This window comes from Cucumis sativus, chromosome 3 (assembly GCF_000004075.3).
Source record: "Cucumis sativus cultivar 9930 chromosome 3, Cucumber_9930_V3, whole genome shotgun sequence".
NCBI lineage: Eukaryota > Viridiplantae > Streptophyta > Magnoliopsida > Cucurbitales > Cucurbitaceae > Cucumis > Cucumis sativus.
The window spans coordinates 31,635,989-31,660,910 of record NC_026657.2 but is presented as its reverse complement, the minus strand read 5'-3'; the positions used below and the strand labels follow the sequence as shown (position 1 = coordinate 31,660,910).

Here is a 24,922-nt window from a genome sequence, read left to right as displayed (position 1 = left end):
TTAAAAAAATGGTACCTGGCCTATTCACCTAACTGAGGAGAACCCGTATCCTCTATTCTTAATTTGTAAAATCCTGTTCCATAACGAGTGAAAGGGGATGGAGATTGGAGGTATGACAGGAGATGAAGTTTGAAGGTCTGACATTTGTTGTACAAGAACTTCTGCCCTACATAATACATACATACCCAAATCCTGAAATAATGAAAGTTTCCTCTCCGTTCATATTACTTGTTTTGTCTTTCCTGTCTTGCTCACACAGGATAAATAATAATGCACAACAAAGATTACAGAATACGGCCATAGTTGCAAGTTTTACAACCATTACATGGAATCTAATTGTTAAAATTCCCCAACAAACAAAAAGGAGAGGAAAAAAGAATCCGATTGATATAACTGGAATTCATTAGATGATAATACAACATGATTCTATAATGGCAATATATACAAGTTGACAAATTGAACTCATCCTTGCTTTCTAAATCTCACGCACCCACAAAAAGATCATAAATGAATATAAGGTTAAGAATGTTCCACTAGATCAAAGGAAATATGATATACTCAGCATAAAAGAGATTCCATATAAACCGATAAAATGTCGAAATTGCTTCCTGCAAAACAAATTAAATTAATTATTAGGCTCCATACTTTTTGTTGTTGGAAAACAACTTGCCTTAGTTGCTCACTTTAAAGTGAATAACATGTAAAGAAAAATACTTTCATAGTAGTTCCTAACATGAGAAGTTTCACAAATATCATTTGGCAACCAGAACTGGAACTTACCTGAGAATAATTTGCTCTCTCCAACAACCATGACTGAGAATCAAAAGAAACAAGATTTACGTAAGTTTTGGGTCAAAGAACAGGGTCACTCTAGTTCTTGATTAGTATAACACGGACTAATATCAAGAATAGAAAATGCACATCATTGTAAATATTTAAAGTTGAATCTAACAAAGACAAGTAAAATAGGAATAAATAGCACTTTCATCTGTGGTTTGTGAGAGAGTAATGCAAGAAATAAACCTGGAAAATCAGGGACAATGCCAAGATTGCATGAACAGGGATCATTATGAAACGGTTAAAAGCCTGTAAGAATCAAATTTGGCAAATTTACTTCATGAAACGTGCAAAAGTATTTGTAGTTGAAGCACCATACGGACCTGAGGCATGTATATAGCAGCTGCTATAGCAGCAACATAATTTAACAGCAGAAGTCCAGAACCAAGAAATGAAATATTTCTAACTCCAAGCTTTGTTGCCAAGGTTGATATCTGAAACCTTTATTACAATGCTCATTCAGATGACATCATGATAATTGCATAGCATACACTTCCTAAAACAATTGAGATGATACTTATGGAGTTCGAAAAATTGAAGCATGCTGAGAAATCAGTGCCCAAGAAAAATAAATAGAAGAAACGGTAAAAAAAGTAATCTTCCTTGGGAAGGAAAAAGATTGCGGAAACAAGATTGCTTCAACTAAAGAAGTTGTCACATGGAAGTAGTTTGAGAATCTTACTTGCGATCTCCCTCCACATCTGGAAGATCTTTTGTTATGGCAATCACTAAAGCGAACAGGGTCACAAACGTGGTAATGAAAGCCACAGGTGAGCTGCAAAAGATTTAGTGTCCACATGTAAAAATCTACGATGATTTTTTGAGCCTGATTAAGTGCAAGTGAAAAAAAAGGCAACTAGAGCTTAAAAAAATAAATAACTAATGCAGAAACTAACCCCGTGACTCTATTTATACAAACTATGTTTGTTCCAAGTTCCGATATCACCAGTAAGCAACTACCAGCGATACTTTGATCAAAAGCAATCTTACAAGAGCTTTGGGTCCTAAACAAATGAGCCCAGACCAACCTATGGTGTATGTAATTTTGGTTTTCTATAAAAGGTCACCAATCTGGTATACGATGCCCAGACCATTACTTTATGGTATCAGACCATGTGTTTGTTTAGAACGTTGGATGCAAATCACTACATTCTGCTATTTCTATAACTTAGACCCCAAATAGAGGCAATACCCTAGTTTGTCAGACTAGTTTATTGAAGTTCATTAAACAATCACAAACATTCAACAGAGCAGGCTAAATTTTGTGCTCCAGCTAGATTTGTGAAGGGGAGAGCGAGATCCTGTGAGGAAGTTTGGGAGGTTGTTAGGTCTAATGCCTCCTGTGTGCATCGATTATATGTCCCTTTTCTTTTTCCCTTCTTTTTTAAATACGAGGTTACACAACCTTTTCTAATTATGAGCAAAATTTTAACTTGTTAGATTGGACTTTGGAGTCATTTTTTGTAATTGGATAGACCGCTTTTGAAGGACTTGTTTATTGATCTTTTTTTAACTTTAATTTTTTCAATAAAATTTTATTTTCTCACTTAAAAAAATATATACACCTCTTCCACGACGTGTACAAAGTTTAGGTTGAATACACAAACTTTAGCCATTCTCGAAATAAATGTGATTCTGTTAAGCACTCACAACTCCTGTATTCAAATTTCCTAGAATAATCAATTTAAAGTAGGGGCAATATATCTACATCCTGATTCCATCCAACTCAAATGCATAAAGAATCATTAATGGTGGCTAACCTCCACTCAAATGTAAGTCCAAGAGCAGCTCTAGTTGCATAATAGACACCAAAATTAAGAAGAAAACCTCGCACCTGCAGAATTAAGATTTGAATTATCATCCATAGTGTCAACAAAAGCACATGCCAACCAGATGAGATGCTCATATCTTTAGTTCTTCGGGGAAAGGATATTTGAAATGCACATTATAATCACGTTAAGGGTTTATAAGATAGCTCCTGTGCTCCACACTAACTAAACTACTAAACCAGAATTTTCAAAATCAATTTCTGAACTAGAATGGAAATTCTTAGAACCGTAACAAAATAATAGTTCTTTCAACTTACCAAGAATTGTATAAAATTGGACACATCTGAATGCAGTGTGACATGTTTGAAGTTTCTTTCTAAAAAACCATTTTCTGAAAAAAGGAGTTTGACTTGGCTATTAACTTTATGGAAATATTTAAACAATGATACTTCATGAAGTGGAAGGTCTACTTTTCAAATAGCATGTAGCTCAATTTTAGGTAGCAAGCAAGCACGCCATACTTTTACAACTTCTTACTCATCAACTTTTCCAACTATTAATTTTCAGCACATTTTCAATAATAATTATTAAGACTGCATGACATAGATTGAAGTTGAAGTTTCAATGAAAGAGAAATTGATGTACTGTGGCAATTATAAGAAATGCTGCAACAGGAAATCTCTTCATTCTGAATGGAGGAACAGAGTAGATAGTCCCAAGAAAAAGACCGAGACTGTAGAGAGAAGTAATAAATGGCCCAAAGTTCAACCCGACAACTAACAGACCAGCAACAGCAAAAAATATCACCAAGAGCCAAGCAGATTTGACTGAAAGATCTCCTGCAGCTATTGGTAAATATGGTTTGTTGACTCTGCAAATCAAACAAAAAGGAGAAGTTTATATGCAACAACTGCATAGTTATTTAAACATTTGTTCTCAAAATAATCAGGAAGCATCTCTTCTACTGGTAGATTGAGCCACTGGTAAATACAGTTTATCGTGTGCATTGACTTCGAAATGGCCCATGATGTTTAAATGGATGGAAGAAATGCTGGGGGGAGGGGGGTGGGGAGTGCAAAATATCCACATATTAAGTTGTGGATTCGAGTACTATCCACCTATTGTCTTTAATGATTCAATATTGAGGAACCAAGTAAGACTGACATCTAAGTGTGAAACCAAACAAATTTAAACTAATTGACGGAAAAATATGGATATACATACTTGTCAATTCCAATATCATAAATCTGATTGATACCGACTATATAACCATTTCCACATATTAGAGCAAAAAGACCAGACAGAGCCTTGAAGACCAAGGACCACTTTATCAGGTGTGAGTTTTCAATCAATGCTCTAGTCACCAACGAACTGTTAAAATGAATCAAAATTATAATGGTTAGGAAAATATTGGACGATCCCAGAAGGAGTCTCAATAAAGCAGTGTATTATTCTGATCCATTGGCATATCCACTTACACAGATCCTAAAGCTGTTCCACGTATCGTATGGGGCCTTAAAAACCTCCAGCAAGCATCTCTAAATGCTGAAATATTGTTCACTAGGGGATCAGGTCCTGCAGCTCCAACTTGAGTGCAGGCCTGGCAGCACCCACTATATAACATCAATGGCATGGACAGATATAGTCTGAGTATAATTTTGAATTACTAAGTAGGACAAAGTTGAGGATTGAAATATGTCGTTATGAAGAGAACAGCAATAAAAGGTAAAGATTTTAGCACAAACACCAGCCTCTTTTTCCCCTGTTTTTATTTATTTGCTCTATCTATCCAACAAATTACGTAAATTCATAGATTGCCTCTTAAGTCTTACCAATTAGACCAATATACAAAAAGTTGGTTGCAATTGAAAACTAAAACAAAAGAGGTTAAATATATGTTTTGGTCTCTAATGTTCGGGTATTTTTGTAATTTGATCCCTACTGTTCAAGAAGTTTTTGTTTGGTATTCTATGCATTAATATTTTTCAATTTAGCCTCTCAAAGTTAGGGAATGTTCAAATTGGTTGATGATAAACTTGCATTTGGAGTACACGTTGTTCAGTAAGTGTATTAACATTTTCGAGATGAATAATTTCATCTCACTGATTCACTAGTTCAGTAAATCCAAATTTTCATCAAACTATTTGGTGTACACTGTACAGTAAGCGTTCGTAGGGTCCTAACTAATCGGACTTATAAATTATAATTAGATTTTTATTGAATTTAAATTTGAACTTCGATCAAACAAAGGAATCATCTCCATTTAACCAAGACTTCGTCTGCAGACTTGCAGTGAGGAAGTTTTCACCTCTGAACCCCAAAGTTAGCTCTCAACTCTATTAAAACATTTCATCCACGTTCATAACACAATGTAAGTGCAACAATCGGATTCCAATCATTCACAGACTAGTTATTCATCAAGCATAACAACAGAAACACGAAAATCACAAGCTACAATTCACAAATAGAAGCAGCAATCACTAAGAAAACCAAACACACCTGAATAGAAGTTCGTCGTTTCCACGATTTAGTCAGAACATTTCTCCTGCAGCTACGCGGCCATCTCGGCTGCATATGCAAAGTGAAACTGGGGAGCAAAGTTGAAGGTGGAGTTGCTGCGGGCCTAACTAGAAGCTTAGTGTGAGGCAGAGAAGGCTTGAGCGTGGAATTTACAGCCGGAGTTCGAAGAGAAACGGATTGAAACATGGAATGCTCCATGGTGATAAAGAGCGGAGCTGGAGCGGAAGAGAGAAGATGAGATTGTTGAAGAAAGTCAAGCCAGAATTGCGATTGAATCGGACCTGAGGATCAGACCGGAAAGAAGTGGAAGAGGAAGATAACATTTATTGTAGGGGCAAAATTGCTCCGAGCCTCTAGTTTGCACGTACTCAAAATTCCAAATGGACTTTATTATCATTTGAGTAATATTGCTCTATTATCATAAAATTCTGTACTACTTTAGCAAACTCTTTTAATTACCTATGAAAAAAATATTTTTTAAAAAAAACACACTTTTTAAAAAACATTCTCTATAAAATAAATTTAAAATTTAAATAGTTACCTGTTTAGTTTGATCTTTTTAAATGTTTATAGATAAAATGTGTTTATATTCATGTCAAATTACATTTAAAAAAACTATTAAATATTATGAAATAATTTCATAAGAAATATCCACGTTTATAATTTTTTTTCTCTAAAATATGTTTTAAAATTAATCTCATGTTACTTTTAAATTATTAATTTTTTAGTTATTTGAAACTATAATCCTTCAATATATATATATATATATATATATATTAATTAGACAAGTAAATTTTAAAAACACAAATATTTTAAAATTAAAATACATACGTATCAAAAATAATAATTGATTTATAACAACAACATATAAATAAGATAAATACTCCTTTTGAAACATTGTAGTATCAACTAGACAAAAAAATGTGTAATTCGATCATGTTTTTCATTCGTCTTCAATTCACTTCACGAACAAAACGATTATGTTATACATTGATGTTCTCGTTATTTCTTTCACATATGTTAAAGGGACGTAGATTTAGTTGGGAGAATAACATTTGCAAATTCCTATATTTAAATGTATACGAACTCAATTGAAAAAATATTCAAATTATTAAAAAAAAAAACATCGGATTGAAAAAATATATATTAAAAATGAATAGAAAAAAGCATAAGAAAAAAATAAATATTTGGGAGAGCTTTCTTATTAAACATCAAATAGACATTTATTCTAAAATCTAGTTGGATGTGTTTTCTCTAAAATTATTTATTTCATGATCTCATTTTTATAAACATTATTTTAAACCAATTTCAAACCTCCCTTTATTTTAAAGAATTGTTTTAAAAATTAAACAATTCAAAAATCAACAAAAAAAAAAAAAAACACACACACACCATATGACAAACATTGATATAATAGATTTTGTTAAAATGTGAAATGGTAAGAAATCTTATAAAAATTTAAAATAATAAATTATCCTTCAAACATACCAAAACAATTATTTATCGAATGAAAAGATAATTTAAAATAATAAATTATCCTTGAAACATACCAAAACAATTATTTATCAAATGAAAAGATCTTACAAATACAAATCTATCAAATTATCACCGTGTTATTCTTAATAGTCAAAATCGTTTTTTTATTTGACAATTAATTGTAGGTTAATCAAAACAATAACCATTGAAATTCGTTGTGTTCATCAAATAAATATAAATTTATGGTTTTAACTTAAAATTGTGGTTAATGATAAAATTGGTATGAATATGAGAATATTTTAAACTTTTTTAAAGTTAAAAGGGTATTTATGAAACTTTTAAATTGTTATGAGTTTTTTTTAAACAAAAGTTTAATAGTTTAAAACAAGTGGTAGGGTCTTTTTAACTTTTTTTTTTTTTTGTTAAGATCACGAGCATATTTCAAACTTTTAAAAATTTAGAACATTAACACAAATTTAAAAGTTCAAGAAAATTGTGTGATTTAACATTTTTATTGTCTATTTGATCGTAACCACAAGGTACTATATGCCAATCAAGGTTGGCAAGGTGTCGTAGAAGTGAAGTGTTGTATATATTCATAATCACTCGTTGGGTTATGGACCAATTTTCAAAAGAGTAAAAGAAAGTGCTAAGAATGAGATTATCGCCTTATGTGCATGATAGATATTTACATAGAAAAGAAATGTGATTATTTATTAATATTTGTTTGTAAAAAGTAAAATATGTTTTTTTTTAATGGGAAAACATTTTATTCAATCATTTAAATGTGAAATTATCTGAAACACAACATTCTACTAAAATTGAAACTCTAACAGTTATATTTAGTTACTATCAAATTGTCTAACATTAGATATCTAAGGTTAAATAAACATGTTAAAACAATTATTTTTATTTTTAAAATCTATTTTTAATGTGATTAAAACTACTAGAAACATTGAAAAGATAAATAAATGAAGAGAAGTATAGCTTTTGATGCTAATTTGGATGCGTTTAGGGACCTAGGGTTTTTTTTCTTAAAATTTTGATATAGTCTTCTAACGATAAAGGGTTGTTACTAGATTTGGATTTAGGGTTTTAGATTAGTGAGATATCACAGGAGTCTTTAACTGATTTGGGTTGACTAACACACATCAATTTTCCTTTAGGATTCATTATGTGATATGGGGACTGAATAGAAATCTTTCTAGAGAAGTGCATTATTTAATGCATTCGTTATATGTTATATGCTGTTAGTAATCACTACGGAGGGATGGGTGCAGGTCACTATACTGCATATGTTTTTGTAAGTGGTTTTCCTATTACTCAAAAAAATCATCATCTCGAAGACAACTTAGAAAGTTCAAGCTTCTAATATAGTGTCATTAATGGCCTTTATGTTTCACAATTGAAAAGCATACAAATATTTTACTTGTTTTAGACAAAATTTCCCCCTTGAATCTGTTCTCTATTGGCCAAGACTCTGATGTAAAAAGAGATAAGTAGATTTGAAATCTGATCCTCATCCAAATTGATTATGATCTTAATAATCTTATTCTATTCTGACACTGCTCAATCTTTTCCTGCAGCACGGCGGTAAATGGTACGATTTCGACGATGATCAGGTTATCCCTGTTAGTGAAGACGTTGTAAAGTCGTCCGCTGCTTATGTTTTGTTTTACTCTACAAAAGAATTCCAGAAGTATAATTGTTTCTCTTCTCTTTTCTTATTTTTCCACACACACACACAAGACCCGAAGTGTTCCTTTTATCACAGCTGGATTATTTCTTCACCTTCTTTTTTCAAGTTTTCATCTTTGGGTGTAAGGTGAAGGTTCCTAACCTCCAAAATGAACAGTTTTGTAGCTACATATGCATCAATTCTTACAACTATGATACTTTATTATGACTTTACCAAGTTTAAAATAAAATAAAAATAAAAATAAAAAGTGAGTTAATAAACAAGATCCTAAAAAGAGATCTTCATCTAGTAGAATTAACTAATGTGACAGAGACGACTCTTTCTATATTGGCATCACATATTTCTCACCTCACCATAAGAGCTCATACTACGTGGGAAAGTTAACAATTACATTAATAAAAAAACATGAAATTGCATGTGCATGGTAAAAAACTGCAACATACATCGTACATTACTATACATATTATGCATCATATTTGAGAATAAAAAATGTTTTGAAAAATATGGAGATATGGATATTTTGTGGTTCAAACTTATAATCCTTACAATTGATTTCCTATAGAGATTTGAAACACCTAAAATATGTTGTTTCGTTTCAGTGATGCTTCTTCCGACAATTTTTTAAGTTCGTTGGCAAGGCTGACTACTTGGCATGATGTAATGGATTTGTCGAGGTGAGTTTCTAATTCCCAACCTATCTACGGATTGTAAACCAGTTATATGTTCCTTTTATGATATAGTGCTCTTTATCTTTAGGTTCACCTTGCTCCCGGAAGTAAATTTGACCTTAAAAAATATATCAAAAGGTCTCTCGAAGAAGGCTTCAAAACAATTGTGGGAGTGAGGTAAAATATAGTTTATACTCTCCTCTTCAAAATAAGGTTAGCCTTCTCCCTAGTTTTTATAAAATTTTCCATCAATGTTTTTTTTAAAAAAAAAAAAAGTACTTGAAATCATGTTTTTGTTTCAAGAGTAAATGGACTTGAGAGATGTTGGGCAAGGAATGAAATTATATCTTTAGTTGTAAGTGGTTAGGAATGAAGTATTGAACTCTAATTTAATATTGTCATCGTTTCTAGGGGAGGCAAAGCTTTCATTTAGATAAAATTAAACAATACAAAGAGAATAAAAAATAAACACTCCAAAAGTATAATGTAGAGATTGGACTTCAAGATTTGGTTTAAGGTTGGAGGTTGAAGAGTATAAATTTGGTTGAAGAGTTTGGAAATGAACAAATTAATAGTCTCTTAAGAAAACTTGTTTTAAGGTTGAAGAGTACAAAATTGGTTGAAGAGTTGATAAATTGGAAAAAAATTAAGAATACAAAAATAAAGATTGGTTTAAAGTATGATATGAGACTACAAGTTTCTTATAAAGTGACATATTGATAAAATAATTTTAGTTTAAGGATGGGAGATTTTGGTTAAAGGATAAAGGAAATTTGGTTGAAGGTTCGAGACTTCAACATTTGGATTTAATGGGGGCCTAGCCATTCTTTAGGATACAAAGAACAAAATTGTTGGAGAGTTCATAAATTGGAAAAACTAAAAAATGCAAAGGATCCATGAATTTGGGTCTAAAGTCTGAGATTGGACTCAACTTTTTGAATTAAGAATAATATAGGCCATAATAAGTCCCCACAAAAAAAGAAAGAAAAAGGGAAAAATAAAGCCAAGTTACCATGAATTACACAAATACACTTGGGGCTAGTCCTTAATTTCCAACACTCTCCCTCAAGTTGAAACTGAGGGTACATTGACGAGGTATGGGTCGGTTACCGACTTGGAAGTCTTAATATTAATAGGGTGAGACCGTGCTTCGTCTGGAATATTCGTCTCGTGAATGCAGAAAGAAGATAACTCAAGAACCCTCCTTTTTACCTATGGCTTCCGCTAATTATCTCATAATTGATAAGTGGATAATGAAGTTCTTCTCTGATCTTGAATTGAGAACGAAGGATTAAAGATATGCTTCAAACAAGGGTTTCGATCTATGACGACCTATATAACTGAACCCATATTGGGAAATCGCTTTATGGTTTCATCCTCCCTTTTCCGCACACAAAAAGAGATGTGACCTCGGGTACTGTGACAGAAAAGGTCTCAAGCACTTGGATTGAAGAACAAGATAGGCGAAGGCGGTAGGTCAAGAGTCTTTCCAGGAAGACTTAGTGGTCAGGGAAAGGGAATTAGCTCTAGGAGGCAAAAGAGAAAGTCCCAGTAAAGCAAGGCCATTGAAGCTCGCCCTATGCCTTTCTTTCTCATAGCTCATGAAAGACCATACCGATCAAGGGATTGAGTGGACGGAGTCATACCTCTCAATTTTCATTTATTCTATTTCTTTTATTAGCTAGCTTTTCGACACACAGAAAGGGCTCGTTTGATTAATAGTATAAAATTGATTGAAGAGTTCAAAAAATGAACAAATTATAACACATAAAGTACAAAATTGGTTGAAGAGTTCATAAATTGGAAAAATTAAGAGATACACAAGATTAGAGATTGTTGGTTTAAAGTACGAGGTGGGACTACAACTTTTCGATGGACGACACCAAGTCGTTCTTTGGATTGAAGTGTATATATAATTGGATGTGAAGCTAAGCAATGGGCGATATATTGAAAGAGGAAAAAGACGAATTATATTGAAAGAGGAAAAAGACAAATTATCTATTTCACGAAGATGAAGATAAGAAAGAATAAGAGAATTTTGGATGAAGGTATGCATTTTTATTTAAGCTATTTGATGGAAGTGGTCTAGTCGTTTTTTTGAATAAAAAGGAATTATTTTAGTAGAAGAGTTTAGAAAATTTGCAAATTACAAGATTCAAACGATAAAGTAATTTTGGTAAAAAATTAAAGGAAAATCTTGGTTTAGGGTTGGAGAATGGACTTAGACATTTGGTTTTAAGGGGGCTAGGCAATATTTGGTATACAAAGTACAGCATTGGTTGGAGAGTTCATAAATTGGTAAAATTAGGAGATGCTAAGGTAGAGAATTAAGTTTGAAGTATGAGATTGGACTACAATTTTTTGAATGAAGGCAACATGTCATTGTTTGAATGAAGGTATTGATTGTTGGATGTGAAGTGAATAAAATTGGCAAATAGTAAGACTTACGAAGAACTTTTAAGTGATTGTGATTGCAACATAATATGTTAGTGATTATATTTAGAAAAAGGGAAGACACAAATTCGTTGGTAGTTATTTATTCCATGATGAATGCAAATAAATAAAGATAAGTGAATTTTGGATTAAAGAATGTGATTTTACTTCAACTTTTTGATTAAAGAGGATCGGTCGTTAATGTTCGATTGAAGAGTTCGAAAAATAAACAAATTAAGAGATAAATTAGACAAATTTGATTTTGATGTTGGATGTACTTCAAGATTTGGATTAAGGTTGGTTGGAGGTCGAAGAGTATAAAATTGGTTGAAGAGTTCGACAATTGAACAAATTAAGAGTCACTTGAGATAATTTGGTTTAAGGTTGGAGATTGGACTTCAACATTTGGATTCAAGGGACGTAGCCATTATTTCGATTATACCAAAAGACAAATATTGGTTGAAGAGTTCATAAGCTGGAAAAATTGTGGGGGCGTTTGGAGCGAGAAGTGACTTATAATAGTTTGGGGTTTAGAATAGCATGCATTTGTGGTGGAGTCCAACTCCACGTTTGGGGCATGGATTAAGCAAAAGGGGGCTTAGTGTTATCTTACGCGGAAATCTCTACCACATATTGTTCCACTTCATGTCACACATCGTTCCATTCTCTCGACGGGTGCATATTAGGACAACTGATAATTTTGTTTTTCTCGTGGTCAATCTCGACCGAGATCGGCTCTGAGATATTTTTCGAAATTATAAATTTATTTGAAGGAAATTTCTCGGTCTCTCTTGGGTTTCTTTCGGGCCAACTTTGGTCTGAGATCATACTACATTAGCTTATGCTCTTTAGCTCGGGGCTATCTCGCGCCAACTTTGGCCCGAAATCATACTACATTACTTTAAGTTCTTTAGCTTGGGGCTTTGGCCTGAGATAGCCTCGAGCTAAAGAACATAAGCATACTGTAGTATGATCCTGGGCCAAAGTTGCCCGAGCTACCGAACATAGGTATTATGTAGTATGATCTCAGGCTGAGGTTGCCAGAGATTTCTCGGAGGGAGATCGAGAAATTTTCTTCAAATAGTTTTATAATTTTGGAAAGAATTTTGGGATCAATCTCGACCGAGATTGACCACGAAAAAACAAAATTTTCAGTTGTGGTAAGTTGCACCCGACCAAGAGAATGAAACAGTGTGTGGGAGAGAGTGGTACAATGTGGGGCATTGAGTAAAATAACCCCAATCCTCCTTTTGCTTGATCCATGCCTCAATCGTAGAATGATCTAAATAACCCACTCCACTCCTCTCAAGCATGCATCCCAAACCCGCCCTAAGAGATACTATAACTTTTTTATTAAGGTTGAACGTTGAAGAGTTTGAAAAGTGAACAAATTAAGAGACTAAAAAAATTAGGGAAATTTGATTTATGGGGGGAAATTGGACTTTAAGATTTGGATTGAGGTTGAAGAGTTTGGAAATGAATCACTTAAGATAACTCGGTTTAAGGTTGAAGAGTTCAAAATTGGTCGAAGACAGAGGGAAACATCCAAATCCTGAAGCGAGAACTCTAATTGATTGTCTGTGCAACTATATTATTCCTTATATTGCATTTATGGATTTTATTTAACTCTTTTATGCCAGTTTAGGACTTTGTTTACCACCATCCCACACTACAACCCATTGGATCTCCACCACCTGCCAGACCTCTAATGTTTAAATCATCAACTGGTAAGTTAGTTTCCTATTCAAACTTGTAGTAAAACAGAAATTTACATGTGTGCTTTGACATTTGAAACTACCACTGAAGTCTTGTACGAATGAAAACTGTAGGACCACGAGTTCCTCTATCTGATTCTTCTACTAGTGGTGCTTCATTATCGTTGAATATGGAGCCGGAGGAACAGTTGAAGAGGAAAATGGTGAAGGGAAACGTCCAAATCCTAAAGTGAGAATTCTAATTCGTTGTTTGTGCAACTATATTATTCCTTACATCGCATTTTTGGATTTTATTCGACTCCTTTCTGCCACTGTAGGACTCTGTGGACCACAATTTTTATTTTAAAAATCATTAAAACTTCAAAGTACAATAATAACAATTTTTCAATTGCCTTAATTTTTTATGATTTAACTCAAGCTATATAAGAGAAATGAAACTCATTCCAATGGTACAAATTTTTGTACACAAGTACACGTGAAGATTTAAAGATTGATGAGGTTTACTTCTTGAAATAATCTAAACTCATGTTCCATAGTTTTTGTAAGTCAATGAATTTACATGTTAAATTGTCATACTATCGTATGATAATCACTCAACTAATTCTAACAGTAAAAAGTTCATAAGAATATATCATTGTCTCTAGTTGACGTATTGACATCTATGAGTGGTTCATAAATACCAAAATCTCTCAAACTCTCTCGACACATAACACTTTTATATAAAAGGGAAGACCAAATATTCTGCATAGAACAACTTCCACAAGAACATGTAGTAGTTTGAAGCTGCTTCCTGTACATCAAATTTAAAAAAGAAAAACCTCAAAACCAAGACTAAACATTTAATTAAAATACTATCTTATTAGATAACAATGTTAGTTTAATTAAACGTATAAATTACGTTACCTTGGTGTATTTTGCTTGATCTAATACTCTCGTCTGAAAAACAAAATTACACCAAAACTATTAGGATAGGTTTAAAAAAACTATATTATAAATTTGGTCAATAATATTAATTATCACCACACTGTATTTCGTTTTAAAAAATTAATCATATATTCACTCTGTTTATGATTTTAACATATATTGGGAATGAATTTATCAATCCACAGTACAATCAGTATTTGTTCTAATTAATTTTTCTTAAGTCATCGTATCAACTGTCACATCCAACCTTCTATAAATGCTAACAAGTGAAATGGAGTGAAGCAAATCAAAGCAAAAATAACTCAACTGATATATATAGATGTGTTAACGACAACAAGAAAAAATGTTATAATTTGAAACTTTCTACCATTTATTGTTACTATTAAGAAAAACAAGATGTCACACAAGCAACGATGATGAAATAAAAGGGAATAATCTAAGTTAAAGTGCCAAAAGTATAGTTTCGTATAAATAATAAAAAAAAAAACCAATGCCTTAAGGTGAGCACAAAACTTCAAAATGTATATAATAGATTTAGAAGTACACGTTAAAGGTAAAAAATAGGCAAAAGTAGTATGTAGACAAGGAGGAGGAGAAGAAAGGGACCTGAAAAATGAGACTGGTTGCCATGATTGCATGTGTGGATATCAATATGCTTCGTCTAAACGCCTACAATTAAATTTGAAAATATCAATACAGCTCTCTACTGGTATAAAACTTTTCATATCAATTTAAAAGTTAGAAGTTTGATTTTTCTACCCTAACATTTAAACTAAGTTACATTTTGAAATAAAATATTGTTTTGGTGTCGAAGTTTGAGATTAGTTGACGATGGATTTTCAATTATGTTAGCAACTTCAATCAAATATTATATTTATTATTAGTCTATTATTCATTTCTTTGAAACATAAACTATTGCCCATAGGTATTAAACAGATCAAATAGAAAAGTCAATGAAATATTAAAAAGAGAATAGGGAACCTGAGGCATAAAAATGGCAGCCAAAATGGCAGCAACATAGTTGAGAAGAAGAATCCCCGAACCAAGAAACGCCAACCTTCTTACTCCAAGCTTTGTAGCAAATGTTGTTATTTTATATCTATTAAACAATAATAAATCAAAATGTCATTTTTATTGATTAAAGGATTTGATTTTAAGTCTCCATACCTCCAAAAAAAAAGTTGTTTATATTTATCAAATGGTAAATTTGTAAATAGTAATTTGCTTGAGAATTGATGAACAATAATATAAATCCGAGTGAAATGGACGAAAACTTACTTGCGATCACCTTCTATGTCGGAAAGATCTTTTGTAAGGGCAATGACCAAACCAAAAAGCGTAACAAACATGGTGATAAAGGCCACAGGTGAGCTGCATGGATTACATATATATGGTCTTAAAAGACATCTCCTTGTGGTAAATTTTGATAAAATACTTCCAATTATCATTGTTATTAATAAAATATATATTTGGAAGTATTTAGACTATACTCAACAAAATTATAGTCAATAGTTTAATGTGTGTGATTTTTTTAATAGAATGAATTGAAGTCATAGGATGTATTCAACTAATACTGTAAATAATAATATTAGCATTACCTCCACTCGAATGGAAGTCCAAGAACAGATCTTGATGCATAATATACACCAAAGTTTATGAGAAAACCTCTTACCTACAAAAATATAGTTAGATTATCACTAAACGCTTGACCAAACAAACAATTCAAGCTAAAATGGTGTTTTCTAACAAAAATAAAAGATAAAAACTTAAAAATTGAGAGAAAATGTTGTTGGAGACGTTAAAAGTCTCACATTGAAAATTAGTTTTAAGATCGAATCTTATACTATCAAATTTAACAAATATCACCTAAGGTTGTAGTTTGTTCAAGACCCCAAACAAATATGTTAAAATTGAAGAACATTTAAACACATAACTTAAAAGAAGTTTAAAATCAGTCGAACTCATTCCCTCATTTTCTGAAAATCAAAAGAACCACATCCATTTCTTCTAAGAATGGAATAAACTATCGTCTTCGTGTAAATACTCGGAGAGAACTTAGCACCTCTAAACACTCAAATTTGAGTTTAAATCTTAAATTTATAGTTATTGATAGTAGGGACAAATTGATCATATGAGAACATCTTGTCCCAATCCAACCCAATTTTCGTATATATCAATATTGAGATTGATTATGTCAAAAAGAAAAGAAACAAAATATATAATAAGGTAATATATACATATATATATATATATATATATACCGAAGCAATGCAGAGGAAAGCAGCAATGGGGAATTTCTTCAATCTAAAAGGAGGAACAGTGTAAAGAGTTCCAAGTAATAGAGCGAAACAATATAGAGAAGTGAGGAATGGGCCTGAATTAAGCGTGGCCGATGACACCCCAACCACCAAAAACGACATCGTTAAAAACCATGCTTGTTTCCCTGTCATCGTCCCTGCCGCTATGGGCAAAAATGGTTTGTTTACTCTGCAAAAACACCCCAACAAATGAATACAGATATCTTTTTGTTTTTCTTTCTTAAACAAACACAGAAGAAAAAATTAGTACTTGTCAATATCGACATCATAAATTTGGTTGATGCCAACAATATAACTATTGCCACATAATAACTCCACAAGACCCCAAACCGCTCTTGTTATGATTGACCACTGCATTAGATTTGGATTTTCGATCCACACTCTACCCGCCAACGAACTGTATATTCACAAATAAGTGAAATTGAAAATTATTTTAAATAAGAATAACTTATACAAATATAGTAAAATATTATAGTCTATTTGTGATGAGATAAATAAAAATATACTATTATATGTATCTATCATAATACATAATCGATCTTTCTATTTTATGGTTCATTGTATAGACATTGATATTTTGTTATTTTTGTAAATATATTAGTTTGTTTTGTTGTTTTTTAAACTAACCGTTAACAAAAATCTCAAATAAATTTAACGATTTAATTTGTTTTTTCAAAATGCGTACGTGAAAAATGAAAGAATTATTGTACCACCGTTTTTTAAATGAAAAAATTTATAAAAGTTTAGATTCTACTGTATTAGTGTTTATCGTTGATAAAATATTAAAAAATATCCCTAAAATAAAACACACAAGTCTGAAATATTTAATTTTTAATAAATTTAATCTCTAAGGTGGAAACACACTTTTTTTTTCAACTAAAATTATTTTTTTTAATAAAATTATTTTTTCTAAAAGATGGTTTAAAATACATTTAAAAATATATTTTATTTGTCTTTTTAATTGGTTTAAAATAACTTGTTTTCAAAATTAAATAGTTTCGAAATCATTCATGGTAAATTGAAGCAATATCATTTTTTAAAATCATAAATTTCTTTTCGTAAAATAAAGAAATAAATTGGATGAAAAACATTAACGTAGTAAAATGAAAAGAAAGAAAAAACTCAAAAATGACCATGAAGCCAGCAGAGTTCCATAGAAGGTGTGAGGCCTGAGAAAAGTCCATAATGCCCCTCCAAAATCCCAAATTTCTTGTGGTTTTGCTTCTTCGCCGACACTATGCTCTTTTGCCATTGCTTGGCTGCTAGCCTCCTAATAATATTTCAACTCAACCAAATTACTTTATTACCATTTAAGTGCTACTTTCAAATCTAAAATATTTAGTTTATTCATTCAATTCAAACATACCTAACTATCAACTTTGTAAAGTCACATTCATTTTTTTCAAACTTTCTAGTCCACCCAAATATATTAAAAGAATTAAAAAAGGGGTTGGTGGTTGAAAATGTAAGAGAAATAAGTATCGGATTTTTAGCACAATCAAACACAAGAAAGTACAAACTTAACCAAGATCGTCGTATATCAAGTTTTATTAGTGTCTAGATTTTCTTTAAACAAGAGCAGTGGATTTAGTCGTTTAAATGCTAATCACTCCCCATATTTTGTACTTTTTGCTTCATTTTAATTTTGTTATAATAATTTTAAAATGGTCTTTTTTTTTTTTTTGTCTCATCCTTTTCATTTCTTAATGAAAAATGATTGTTTTTATAGAAATTCAAGGGTCAACTAGAAAGAATAATTGAAAATATAAGAAAATTAACATTTTAAAAATACATAAACTAATTCATGTATGTACTTCTAGAGTGGGAATTTTTATACGTTATTCGGTTGGAAATTATATGAAACTCATTCATGCACGGAAAGTTTGCAAAAATGGCAACAAAAATTTATGATAATAGGGCTCATTTCACTCACATTTTCAAAATTGCAAAAATAGTGAATTTTAAAGCAAATTATTGTCATATTTGTCAAATTTGTAATATGCAAAAAATATGTGTTATGAGCTATTTTTTTCTAAATTTTTTTGTCATCTAATACAATTTTTCTTCATATATACTTTTTTTTAGAGGATATTGTAATAAACATAAAAGTGAATAGATTTGAACATAAAACTCATTGTCCATAGATGCAACATATGTCAGTTGATCATGTATAATGAAAAAACAAACAGAAAAAATTAATCCACCGGCTGAAATTTATCGGATCGTGAGACATAAATATTTTATTATTATCTTATCTAAAATAAAATATTATACTGTTGTCAAGTATAATTCAAATTACAGTATAATATTCAAATTACAATATAGTATTATACACTTGTTTTTAATTATATTCAAATTACAAATTACAACATAATATAATAGTTGTCAAGTATATTAACTCTTGCATAAGTCTGTAATTCAAAAATCTTCTAATCTCATCATCTTGAGAAAATAAACAATAACAATAACAGCAGAAATGATGATGATGGTGACGATAATAATAGTAATAGTAATTTTTCCTTTGCAAAAAAATAAAAAGGAAATGAAGGATGATAAGTAATATACTGACCCGAAGGCGTGGAGAAGAAGAAGAAGAATAAAGAGGTGTTTGGATCAAGCTTCTAAATATACTAAAACAGCCTTCAGAAAGCTGCACCGGAGAGGGTCGAAAGTTAAGGGGTTTAATAGGCATTATTTTACGTTTACCAAACGGTGGCGTATCGTAGCTCTGAGCACCATTGGCCGTGACCGCCATTGTTAACAAAGACGAAGCTGCCATTATATTATACTGTTTTTTTTTTTTTTCTCTCTTCTTCTTCTCAGACCCTTGAATATTTTGTTATAATTGAAGCGAACCATCAGAAGTGAAATGGCTATTTATAGACATAGTCTCTAATAAAATGAATAAAGAAAGTGTTAAAGTCTCGCTCTTGACTTTTCAAAAAGGAGTGAATGACTCTTTCCTGTGTTTTGGTTTCTATTTCTCTTTCGCGATTTTGTTCATATTCATGAAAGAAAATAGAATTAAATATATGTGTTGTTTACGATTTACGACTTTGTGTGTGTTTTCTTTCTTTTTGCTTTTCTTTTTTGTTATATTAATAAATTCTCAAATTTTAGGGTCATTTTTTAAAATAACAAAATATTTAAATTATTAACAACTACAGTAAAATTCATCTATCTATAATCAATTCGAAAATTCGACTATATTTGATAAATAATTATATATTTTGAGATATTCATAATAAATTTTTTTATTGTTTAAAAACCTTAGTTGAACGAGCATTTTTTAAAATAGCAAAACAAATTAAAATATTTTTTAATTATAATAAAATTTTAAATTCTATCAACGATAAAAACTAATTGATTTCTATCACTATCGTGATAGAAGCATATAGTGTTTATTCATGTCTATTATTGACAGAATTTGAATATTTTGTACTATGTTGTATATGTCTTGTCAAAATTGCTATTTTTAAGAAGGAAATCTATGTTTGCAAATAGAAATTACAATTTGAAAAAAATATGAGAAAAATCAGAAAAAAAAAATTGGATAAAGATCAGACGACTCACATTTACGGAGTAACCTAAACTAATACTAAATTAAAATTAACCTTAATGTAAAGTATAAAATTGATTATTCACAAATGATATATATAAGAATCAATCATGAAATTAAAATATGTCAAAATAGTAGAGTAACACATTGTTTTTTCAACAAAAAAATGTGTACTTCAACTGTTTATACGCAAGGCAACGATTAAATACCCCTCATGATCTTATGCATATATTTTTTTTGGCATTCTACATTATTTTTATTAATAAAATCCATGTAAAATTTAATTTTAAGAAATTTAATTTCATAAAATTTTAAAAATCTTTTATCTTTTATTCTTCAATCACACATATATATAAATATACTCCCACACACACTTGGTTTATTATTGATTTATATCATATCCTTCTATTTATTTTTTCATCTCTTATTATCTTTCTTTTTAATTATAAATAATTTCTAATTTCTATGAATTGAAAATTACTAAATACTTTTATAACAAAATGTAACATTTGAAAATTGAATCTATATAGTATCAAAAGTTACCGAACAAAAAAAAATCAAAATATGGAGAGTTAAGTGTATTAAAAATGGAATTAAACGATAAAATTAGTATTTACTTTCCTACTTAAATATTTCATTCGACTAGTTATTTTAATAATGATAATAATAATTTATAGGTAGTGGAACCCACCTCACAAAATGCCAAAAAAAAATTCCATTTACCTAAATAGTTTTGAAAACACTATTTTTTTCATTTTTTTAAAAACAACCCTCTTTTTCCGATTGTATTATAAAACTGTGCGAATGACATTTTTTTTATTGCAATGTTAGACTTCACGGCCTGCACATCAATAGGTGCAGCTTATACAGTTATTTAAAATGGGTTATTTTTTTAACATTTTAATATACAAAAACTTCACTAGTTTTTAAATAATTAATCATAATAACACTCAACATGTATACTTTTCTCTTATAGTAACCTAACCTAATATTACATATAAAATTTTCATCCTCGAATGAAGAGAGCGAAATTCCAAATTCATAGTGTGGTTTTGAATATCAGCGACGCAATTACCAATAAGAAGACACCACGCGATACACTACATTTTCACCCGTGTAGTTCATGAAAATTTCTTACATGTATCTTAAGTACGTTTATTTAATAAATTATTAATTCAATTCTAATATGTAGAAACTATAAACAAATGCTTACTTTTGTTAAAAGACAAAAACAACAAGATCTATACATACATATAATCTTCTTATTTATATATAATTTTTAGAAACAATTATCAAACGTCAATAGTTATAAGAATATGTGATATATGCATCTCAACTAACTAAGAATAGTTGTAATAACATGTGAGATATATACATCTCGCCTAACTAATAATATTTGTAATGGTACGAGGTGATTTGGAAAAATGGGTCTTTTAAAAAAATTGGAAAAATGTTGTTTCCAAACTATTTAGATAAAAGGTTGGACTTTTTTTCTTGTCATTTTGTGAGGTGGGTCAATTCCTAATCGATTATTCTTTTCAAATATTATTATTATTTAATTAGTTATGAAAAAAAATAGTGAAATAATATATTTATATAAGGAGGTAGATGATAATTTTATTGTTTAATTTATTCCGCTTTTAATAAAATTAAATATCTTTTTGATATTTTGATGTTTTTTTTAAAACTCTATGACTTTTGATATTATATAGATTCAATGTTTTAATGTTTCATTTTGTTAGAAAAAAATATTCAGTAATTTTAAATTTATGAAAATTATATATTATTTGTTATTAGAAATAAAGGTAATAGAAGATGGAATGATAGATTGAAGACTGAGGTACAAATCAATAACAAACCAATTGTGTGTTTATACGTGTGTGATTGAAGAATAACAAGTAAATAGTTTTTTTTTTTTAATTTTATAAAAATAATTTTACAAAAAAGTTATTTTGATGTGAATTTTGTTATTTTAAATTTTTAATATTATAAGCTTATAACAATCGTTGGAACATTGTACCATTTTTCATTTTAAAATTTTGCTTAAAAAGTCAAAAGCCAATTTAAAAGCATGTATATATATAGAGAGAGAGCAATAAGAATATAAATAATAATAACAATAATTAAAACAATAATGATAATAATTAAAAGTAATAAATTAAATCAGATGGGCCGGTTTCTTTTCCTTATTTTATGCTTACCGGAGAGAGAAAAAATTAAAGAAGAAAAAAGAAAGAAAGACAGCATTCTAATAATGCCAAAAAATCTACCATTTTATCCAAATAGTCTTACTTTTTAAATTTTTTTTTTTAAAAACATCTATTTTTCCAAATCACACATTAGATATATACATCTCAACTAATTAATATTAGTTATAATATAGTAGTGGTATGAAAGTGACATTAGATTGTATGGAAGGCAGGGGAGATTCATAAATTTGTTGTTTTTATGGCAAAATACATCTAAATTTAGTGTTAATTATGTTTGTTTGAACATTTTTAACTCTCCAGTTTGGTAAATGGTTTTAAATTATCATTAGTTCCTTACTCACTAACGAAATATGACGTGTAAATTAAATTGCTGAATGACTATATTGATGAGTTGGTAATTATATTAATTTCGTGAGGTAGTTTAAATCGTTACCTACTTTCTAACCACTGTTATCCTTCTCCTTTCTCAAACCTGAACAACCCGCTTTCTCCATTTCTTCATCCTCGTCTCTATCTTTGCAGTCATTTTTTTGTTCTCCCAGTTTCTTTCATCCATCCTTTTCATATATCTCTAACCCGAAAGTTACATAAAGAAAGAAACTTCCCTTTTATTTCTCTTTCTAAAGAATCGAACAAACAATTGACCAAGACTGCTCTATTTCCTTGTTTATCTTGGCTCTCTAAAATAATGTTGCAGAAACAACACTAAATCAAAAAGGGAATGATGGAGAATTATATTCAATTTAATTTTGGGAGAACTTTTACAGCACTCTCTCCCCACAACAACTGAATTGTTTTTTAATTTTACCACAAAACCAATGAATAATATAAATCAAATAATCGAATAATCTAAACTCACATATACCACGATCGATCTCGGTCATTAGTTATAAATTAAATGAAGAAAGTAGTATATATGTTAAGGAAGATTTAAGGATTTGGTTTTGGAGGGTTTCAAATTAGGGAATTATACCGGTTGGATTTTAACTCTCATTTACTTTAAAGCACATGACACAACATTGTCTCTTACTGGTTTGCTTTTCATTTTCCGGATTCTATTGAAATGCTAGTGATTTAGAAACCTCTTGTTCCACAGAGAGGACGATGACACTGCCGATTTTAGGAGCCCCTCAACTAGGACTACTTTTGGCCAAATTTGCCACTGTAAACAATCAAGCATGGTCCTTAGTCTTTGGTGATCAAGAGATAGGAGGAGGGGTGGTGGTTGAAGAGGACATGTGAGGAAGGAAGAAGAGACAAAGAGACAATAAGCCACCTCAGAATTAAAATTAATACAGTTGCCAAAGTCATCAATACACAGTCACCAACTTTAACCTCTAAGTCATTTTTCTTTAGTAAATTAAATTAACGGTTCAAAGTCCCTTTAAAATCTTTTACCAAACTTCGAAACGAAAGTGTTTATTCTGAAACCTTAATAACAAAATAAACACTAAACTCAAACTTTTCATGGCAAAAAGTACAGAATAAAATATTTTGGCTATATTAGATATTATGTACATAAAGGTTTTTAAATAAAATGCACGTCAATTTCAACATACTTGGTCTTAGCATGAAGCATCAGACCAATGGCTAAAGCTTTTCAACACTGAGGTGCAGTAAGTTTGCAAAACCCAAATAGCTGTAAATATCATCTTTAACAATGATCAAACTTAAAACGACAAAAATGAAGACTAAAACTACAATGGCTGACTTTACGAGTCAATCTAAATAACTTACATTTCAATTGAATTGAAAAGTAAGTAATAAATAAATAAATGAACAAGTATGAAATACACCAAGACATGTATTAGGGTTGAAAAATTGGTATTGTGGTGGGAGGGAGTTAGTCAAATAACGTGTGTGGATTTATGTCATACAAATAATGACAATGGACTGATGTGTCCACTTTCTTTGCCTTGACTTAGAAGTCTTCATCACCAATCCCACTAACCCCCGCAACCTCCTTAAGTCCACACCTTGACTTTACTACAACCACGATCACAACTGGACTCCTTCAACGCCGTCGTTTAGCGCGTATTTTGTTGGAGATTAACCATTTTCATTCGTCGTTTGACGGGCAAGCACTCGACTCTTCGTTCAGCAGAAAAATGAAAATGGGGGGTGGTGGAGAAAATTCTAACAAGCCTAGACGGATGCTGACTCCACGAATGTCTACCATGACTATGTTCAGCAGTAAAATAATAAACTAACGTATTTATAAATTATAATAAAATTTCAAAATATTTATCTTGATTTTGCTGTAGTTTACAACAGATAGAAATTCATTTTTTGTTTATTTGTTTATTGCAATAAGTTAATATGTGTTGATGGTGTTATTATATAAATGTTATATTTAAATTTCGATATTTGTTTTTCTAGTGGCGAAGACAAATGATTTGTGTGATTCCAACTTTAAACCATGTGAAAAATTAATGAGAAATGCAACTATTTAATTAAAAAAATCACGGCATTGGTGTAATTATTTGATTGGTTTCCTTTAATTAACCAAACGGAGAATTCAATCGTTGTGAATTTTGTGCAAAACAAATTTGTGGAGAGGAAAAGAACGTTATTCCGACCCGATTCTCTATAATTCACGTATAAATTTTCCAAGTATTTAATAAATAGGGGGGTTTTTGTAAAAATATAAAAAATTAGGTAACAACATTTTATAGATCTGTGAAAATAGTATATTTAAAAGTGATTATCCTCTAGTATCTTTATGATTGTCGTCTCATAGCGCTATGATTACTATCACTAATTTTGTTATATTCACAGTATATAAAAAATTTAG

The 24,922-nt window shown here is 30.4% G+C and overlaps 2 protein-coding genes across 2 annotated transcripts; both read right to left on the bottom strand.

Moving 5' to 3' along the window:
- Positions 1-363: 363 nt before the first annotated feature.
- Positions 364-5,502, bottom strand: LOC101215980 (homogentisate solanesyltransferase, chloroplastic). The gene is made up of 10 exons (XM_004136499.3): positions 5,106-5,502; positions 4,085-4,206; positions 3,831-3,977; positions 3,252-3,477; positions 2,598-2,671; positions 1,520-1,612; positions 1,161-1,278; positions 1,024-1,086; positions 781-813; positions 364-608 (listed from the first exon to the last, which is right to left on the bottom strand). Exons 1-10 carry the CDS (start codon positions 5,322-5,324, stop codon positions 534-536), a joined length of 1,170 nt encoding a protein of 389 aa, XP_004136547.1. The 5' UTR covers positions 5,325-5,502; the 3' UTR covers positions 364-533.
- An 8,091-nt stretch (positions 5,503-13,593) lies between these two features.
- LOC101215738 (probable homogentisate phytyltransferase 2, chloroplastic) lies at positions 13,594-19,183 on the bottom strand. Its single transcript, XM_004136498.3, has 10 exons — positions 18,929-19,183; positions 17,493-17,629; positions 16,610-16,756; positions 16,303-16,528; positions 15,640-15,713; positions 15,320-15,412; positions 15,023-15,140; positions 14,648-14,710; positions 14,021-14,053; positions 13,594-13,907 (listed from the first exon to the last, which is right to left on the bottom strand). The coding sequence occupies exons 1-10, from the start codon at positions 19,136-19,138 to the stop codon at positions 13,833-13,835; spliced, it is 1,176 nt and encodes a 391-aa protein (XP_004136546.2). The 5' UTR covers positions 19,139-19,183; the 3' UTR covers positions 13,594-13,832.
- Positions 19,184-24,922: the final 5,739 nt, after the last annotated feature.